Source organism: Bos indicus, chromosome 3, assembly GCF_029378745.1.
Source record: "Bos indicus isolate NIAB-ARS_2022 breed Sahiwal x Tharparkar chromosome 3, NIAB-ARS_B.indTharparkar_mat_pri_1.0, whole genome shotgun sequence".
Lineage (NCBI taxonomy): Eukaryota > Metazoa > Chordata > Mammalia > Artiodactyla > Bovidae > Bos > Bos indicus.
The window spans coordinates 22109971-22116939 of NC_091762.1; the positions used below are offsets into that span (position 1 = coordinate 22109971).

The window sequence follows — 6969 nt, forward strand, 5'->3', positions numbered from 1 at the left end:
TGCCTATTTCACTATCACTTCTAGGTACATACTTACTTTGCTTTACCATTGTATTTATGCTTAGAAGAGTTTCCATCCAACCAGGCAAATGTGTTTCATCTACACTTTGCTACTTTGGATTGTGTGATCATTTGCACACAATACACATGGTGGGGGGTAACTCAAGGTTAGGGGAAGGAGCTAGGAGGAGTTGGGGGTGGGTGGGAGGTGCTGTCTGAGTTGTCCGAGCTGCCTCAGGGACTCTCCTTAGGAACTACAGAAAAGCAGCTGTCCACACAAGTCTCACCCCGGGCCTTCCTCACAGCTTGGACTAAGAGCTGCTATATGCAGCTCTTCTGATTCTATGAACTTCCTTCTGCCTGCAGTAAGACTGCCCCAGGGCTGGTACAACTCTCCACAGCGGCCCTAGTGAGCTGAATCCTTCAGCACCACTTTCAGCAATGAATTTCATGCATGGTCAAAGATGTTCTTTTTTGCACTATAATTCTCAGGAATTCAAAACTACAGAAAAATTGACCTCCCCCATCACCCTCATTTTCTTCTTTCATTTTTACTCATTGGCTCAATTTTAACCAGTTGCTTAGTTTACAATCTGTGAAGCATTTGAAAGTGGTGACTGTTATTTCTTCAGTCAACATTTTAGAATAAGGACTTATGACAGATTTGGATAAGACCTTCCCCCCTTTCATTTCCCAATAAGTGAATTAAAAAATCCCACTTATTTCTTCTAGTATGCTCCTGGTATTTCTTGCATATCAATTCACTGGATCTGTCCCATGGAGGAGGGACAGAACTTATTACCCACAATTTACCTAAGGGAAATTGCCATATGGAGTGAGTAAATGACATCTTGGGGTTCCCAGAGTCAGAGAGGTACAGCCCACACTTCTGATTTGACCTTCAGTGTTCCCTGTGGGAAAATCTGATCCCCAGGTTGCACTGACCTTCAGGAATATTTGTCCAACTCTGTGTTGCATACTTCACGTGGGTGCCAAGTAACCGAGTCATGATGAAAAGCAGACAGGCCTTTGTACGATGACCCAAATATGAGACCCAGGGATTACCAGAGCCAAGCTTGAAACTTTCTCACTGAGCTTTGAAGAACTCTATCCTTCCTGGTCACAGATCTCTCCTAATGAAGGTGTTATAACTGCTACTGGGCAGTTAGTCCTTTGCTTCTGGAGAGAGCTGCACTTTTGATGGCCTGCTGTCCAATGCTTCTTTTTACTGGTAGTTCCACGTACCATAAAGGTTTAGTCTAACAAAGGCAGGACCAGGATTAGGATCGAGAGCTTGGCCTTAATGAAGCCCAGGGATAGTGATAATCCTGAGTCATTCATAATTATTTGCCTCAGAATAGATGCTGAGGGATCCAGATGTACGGGGTAAGGTCCTCCACAGACACACTGCTGCCTGTGAATGGAACCTGACAGCAGTTGTGTGCAGCTTAAGATGGAGCGTGAAGGAACACTTTTCCCAGGTAGAAAGTAATTACCCTTCTGTCCCCAGCTATGTCTCAAGGTCAGATAGGTTCCTACCAAACATATGGGGTCAAGATTCTGTTTTGAGTCTTCTCCGAGAAAACATCTCCAGAGTGTCCAGTCCACACCAAAAAGCTGTCACCAGAAAACTGCAAGGCAGGTCAGGAGGGTCAGATAGAAGCTACCCACCTGCCCTTCTTCTCAGTCTCCCTGCTGTTTGAGGAATCAGTCAGGCACCACTCAGCAGGGTCTAGAGTTGGCAGCCAACTCATTAATCCTTCTGATACCCCTGGAGGTAGGTTGGTGGCAAATGCTATCTCTAGTTTGCAGAAAGAAAACGGAGGTACAGAGAGGTTAAGAGACGACAATAACACAACTACTAAGTGGCAGAGAGAGAAAAAAAGAAAAATTCGTGGTCCCTTGATGCCTGGGTCTGTTTCTTCCGAAATAAGCTTCCTTGCTTGTTGGGAAGCCTGAGAGGGACAATGGCAACTTCCACGATAGTGGGGTAGGTACAGACTCTGAAGCAGGATGCCACTTTACTCAAGGAAATACACACACACTTAGGCCTTAGCCATGACAAGGAGAAAAGACCCTGATGCTGGGAGAGACTGAGAGCAGGAGGAGAAGAGGGTGACAGAGGACGAGATGATTGGAAGGCATCACTGACTCAATGGACATGAGTTTAAGCAAGCTCCGGGAGATGGTGAAGGACAGGGAAGCATGGCGTGCTGCAGTCCATGGGGTCGCAAAGAGTCAGACACTACTAATTGACTGAACAAACAAGACAAGGAGACCAGCAGCCTTCACCTACACATCTGCTACTGGTCCCAAAGAGCACCAGCACTTTTCACTTAGAAGAGGAAGCAATTGTTTTCTTTTCTCTTCTGGATTAGATCCTAGTCGAGATACATACTTTACTCTGGTAGTGATCGAGCTGTTCTCGGGCTCTGAGTTTACATCTTCTTAAAATGGGTCTTCAGGAGCAAAACTGTAGGAGCAATAGTGCAGCCATTGGGGGCAGGGGAGTGTGATGATGCCCAGTTCTCAGGCGTGGGATTTTATTTCTTTCACCATCCAGAAGAAGCTCTGTTTGGAATAGCTTTGATGGAAAGGGGAAGGAAGATTCAGGTAGTAGCCAGAAAGCCACAGGTCCACAAGATAAATACACTTGTTCAACTGTCCACTGCCTGATACATTCCTACACTGAAAATTTGTCACTTTGAGTTAACCTAGGCAAAATACATTTTAGGCCTTCTCTTTTAGAATGCAAAATTTCTCTGGAGTAATTTATAAAAAAATCATATCTTAGAATGAATTTAATTTTTAGACCATTTTGCTTTAGGATGGAGCACCAAGGAGTGGGAATACTGTCACAGGGGAGGAATAGTTTTTGAGGAAGCTTTGGTCTGGAGAGCATATCTAGAATGAATATCTTAAAAGGAAGGTGGTAACCAGAGGTCAGCACAAGGGATTTGGCTTTTGAGGGGGATGGTGCTGGATGGGGGGGCGGGGGATACAATGAAGGCAGTTTTTCTGGGTCTCTGGGGTTCTCCTGTCCAGTTCCCTGTGATGTCAACTTGGTTTCTATCCCTCCTACCTTAGTCTTGGCACTGCAACCCATTAAGCATAGCTTTGGTTTAGATGAACCATCTTGGTTATCAATTTCTCCCTCTGCTTTGGGAACTGGTTGGCTCTAGTTAAAATTACTGTGTGTGAGAAATATGTAGTTATACCTGAGGATTTCCTCTGATTGGCCTCTACATATGCGGAGTGTTGGTTGGGGGCACAAAGGGTAGAAGATCTTTCCCTTCAGCCTCTAGGTCCCTTCCAGGGATGAAGTCTGACCTGGGACTAGACAGGGACCCTGGCTGTTTGTGTTCCCAGTTTGTAAAAGGCTCTCCCTGGTGGCCCTCTGATGACTCTTTAGGTATACATCTTGTGACTGAGCAAGGCCTGAGGGCTGATTCTCCTCAAGACAAGCCAGAAGGAGGTATGGTCTAGCCCAGAGCTAGATTTGTTCCCAGTCCCTGATAAAAGGAGGTGTAGATTTCAGGCTGAGTGTTGAAGCTACGAGAGGACAGGAAAGAAAGGGACGTTTTCTGCTTTAGGGAAGAAAACTGCAACCGGGATTTTTAAAACCTTTTCAGTTCAGGGACAGAGAAGGCAATGGCAACCCACTCCAGTACTCTTGCCTGGAAAATCCAATGGACGAAGGAGCCTGGTAGGCTGCAGTCCATGGGGTCGCTAAGAGTCGGACACAACTGAGCGACTTCACTTTCACTTTTCACTTTCATGCATTGGAGAAGGAAATGGCAACCCGCTCCAGTGTTCTTCCCCGGAGAACCCCAGGGATGGGGGAGCCTGGTGGGCTGCCATCTATGGGGTCACACAGAGTCGGACACGACTGAAGTGACTTAGCAGCAGTAGCAGCAGAAGTTCAGGGAGAGGGTATGGAGTCTTGTACTCCTTTTCTGATGGTGCCTAGTGCAGAATTCCCACTAATACAAGGGATGTAATTGCATCAGAACCCAGGGCTACAGTGACCCAAAAGAAAGGCCAGTGAGAACTCTGGACATCTCCTGGACTGATGATTTAAACTAAACACTCCAAAATGGTAAAATGAGGTTTGGAAGCCACAGAAATGAGTTGAGACCATAAATAATATGACCAATTCCATAGGAAAGCTGGGCTCACAAGTATAAGCTGAACTTGCACATTGGTGCCTGGAAAATCCCATGGACGGAGGAGCCTGGTAGGATGCAGTCCATGGGGTCGCTAAGAGTAGGATACGACTGAGTGACTTCACTTTCACTTTTCACTTTCATGCATTGGAGAAAGAAATGGCAACCCGATCCAGTGTTCTTGCCTGGAGAACCCCAGGGACGGGGAAGCCTGGTGGGCTGCCGTCTCTGGGGTTGCACAGAGTCGGACATGACTGAAGCGACGCAGCAGCAGCAGCAGCAGGTTAAATTTGGCTTGCACATTTTGAGGCGGCGGGGGGGGGCGGGGGGGGCGGGGCTCACATGGCATATTTAAAACTTAGTTAGCAACGGTAAAAATGTGGAAAACTTCACCTGAACGTTTGGATTTCTGGCTTTTCTTGAAAAATCAGATGGCCAGGTAACACTGTCTGGTAATCGCTGCCTGAAACTGAGCAGCTGCCCTCTGCTCTCCAAATTTCACAGCTCCAGCCCTGGCATGGCATTAGAACAGGTGCACTTCCCCAATTTAAACCACTTCACGAATTAAACCGCCTGCATCCTGTAGGCAGTTAAGTTTGGGACCGCTGATATATGCCACAGGGTGTCTGCTAGGGAAGTGCTGAGTTGATAAAGTTCAGCTGAGTTTGTAAAGTTGCCACAAGGCTGGTAAAAAGTCCTGAGGCAATCAGTTCTGATTGAAAGGCTTTCTATGGGGAAATGAGGATGAAAGCAGAATTGCCCGTGGCTGTGGAGAGGGCCAGGGCCGTCACGAGACTGGGAACTTTGATGGGACAATGGGCTTATCTGGGTAGCCTTTGTACCCGGGAAAGGCAGTTTCCTGGTTGTCTTGCATGCACGGTTCTATCACGGTGCCCGTCCAACCAGGGTGGGTGTGAGGGGAGGGAGAGAAGACTCAAATCGTGTCGGCAACTTTAGGTTTCATCTTGCCGTGTGTTAGCTCAGGCGTTTTCTTTCTCTCTTTGGCACCGCTTCACACGGTGAGATCGTCTGACCTGGCCCGGCTGCTGGTTTTGCTCAGCCTGCTCAGGGGTCTGGTGTCGTCCCCTGGCAGCTCCGCACATAGTGAAGGCGCCTTCTCAGGCGTCAGCTCTTGCTTTGATACCTTCTCAGGCGGCGGCTCTTCTTTCTCAACCTCCTTCTCCACTTCGGGGGGCTCCACTTTCTCCACTTCCAGCACGGCCAGGGTCTCTTGGCCTTCTGTGCTCACTCTCTCTGCCTCCTGACTCTTCTCGCCCACCTCTGGTTCTGCGGCCGCTTCTACGGGCTGCTCCTCCTCGACTCCCTCCTGGGCACCCACCTGAGCGTAGGAAGGCAGGGTCTCCTGGTAGGCCCTGGACAAGTCTCCCAGGGGCCCCGGGCCCACCTTCTCCTCGAACTGACTGAAAGGCTTGGCAGAAAGGGGGCTGGCCTCTACCATCCCCACCTCCGTCAAAGGGAAATAATGGGACACGATTTTCTCTTCTTCGAGGAGCTGGTAGCCCTTGGCCTTCTGGATGGAGGAGACGGCAATGGAGTGGAGGGACTTCTCAGGAATCTCCCCCAGTGGCTGCTCCACTGGCCTCTTGAAGGCGGATCGGATTTTCTTCAGGCCCAGGTGGCTCATCTCCAGAATATTGAGGAAGAGGGACACGGAGGCCACGGACAGCATGAAGAGGATGAAGATGGTTTTCTCGGTGGGTCGTGACACGAAGCAGTCCACCACGTTGGGGCAGGGCCACCGGCTGCAGCGGTAGAGAGGCAGGATCCGGAAACCGTACAGGAAGTAGTGGCCCACGATGAAGCCCACCTCAAAGAGGGTCTTGAAGATGATGTGGCAGATGTAGGTCCTCAGCAGGGTCCCCTCCAGCCGGAACTTCTTGGTGCCTTTGCTGCTGCTGCTGCTCTTCTTGACGCTGCCCTGGTCCGCCGCTAGGGGCGCCCTCTCGCCGCCGTTGCCCGGAGACTGCTGGCTCAGCTCCTCGGCCTCGCGCTCCTTACGCTTCTCCTCCATGCGGACGTGGTGCACCGCGTGCCCCACGTACACCAGCGACGGTGTGGAGACGAAGATGATCTGCAGGACCCAGAGACGGATGTGGGAGATGGGGAAGGCCTCGTCGTAGCAGACGTTCTCGCAACCTGGCTGCTGGGTGTTGCACACGAAGTCGGACTGCTCATCCCCCCACACGAACTCTGCGGCAGTACCGAGGATGAGGATCCGAAAAATGAAAAGCACCGTGAGCCATACGCGGCCGATGACAGTGGAGTGCTCATTCACTTCCTCCAAAATGTTCCCCAGGAAACTCCAGTCTCCCATGATTCACCTACCTACAGAAGGAGAAGGCAGAGCTGAGCGGCCACAGTGCAATCCACCTTTTTTTTCCACTAACCCTCGGGGTACCTCCCCTTCATGGGTGGCTGAAACGGTCAGTGGGTAAACAGTATCTTTTGAGTGTTTCCTCAGTGCAGACTAGTACTAGTACTAGGGAACAAAAGAGGCATAAAAGAATCTGCTTCCACTGGCTTTATCATCTGTAAAATGGGTTCTCATTCACTTCACAAGCTGCCTGAAAGGATAAATGAGGCAGCGTCTGTATAAGCCTTGAATTACATATCAAATAAGAAATCATTGTTGATCTTAAATAGAAACTCATGGTTTCATGGATTTAAGTCAAGAACACAAGCTGAACTGAGGTTCATGAGGCATAATGCTGAAGACATATTCTAATTCATTGGTGTCTGCCCTCCCCCGCCCCCAGTTTTTTCCTATGTATGAAATTGCCTGT

The 6969-nt window shown here is 49.2% G+C and overlaps 1 protein-coding gene across 1 annotated transcript; it reads right to left on the reverse strand.

The window, feature by feature from the left end:
* Positions 1-4516: 4516 nt before the first annotated feature.
* GJA8 (gap junction protein alpha 8) lies at positions 4517-6500 on the reverse strand. Its single transcript, XM_019958376.2, has one exon. The coding sequence runs from the start codon at positions 6498-6500 to the stop codon at positions 5178-5180; it is 1323 nt and encodes a 440-aa protein (XP_019813935.2). The 3' UTR covers positions 4517-5177.
* Positions 6501-6969: the final 469 nt, after the last annotated feature.

Coding starts and splice junctions, on each gene's coding strand:
- GJA8 (XM_019958376.2), bottom strand. CDS start 6,500: ATGGGAGACTGGAGTTTCCTGGGGAACATTTTGGAGGAAGTGAATGAG.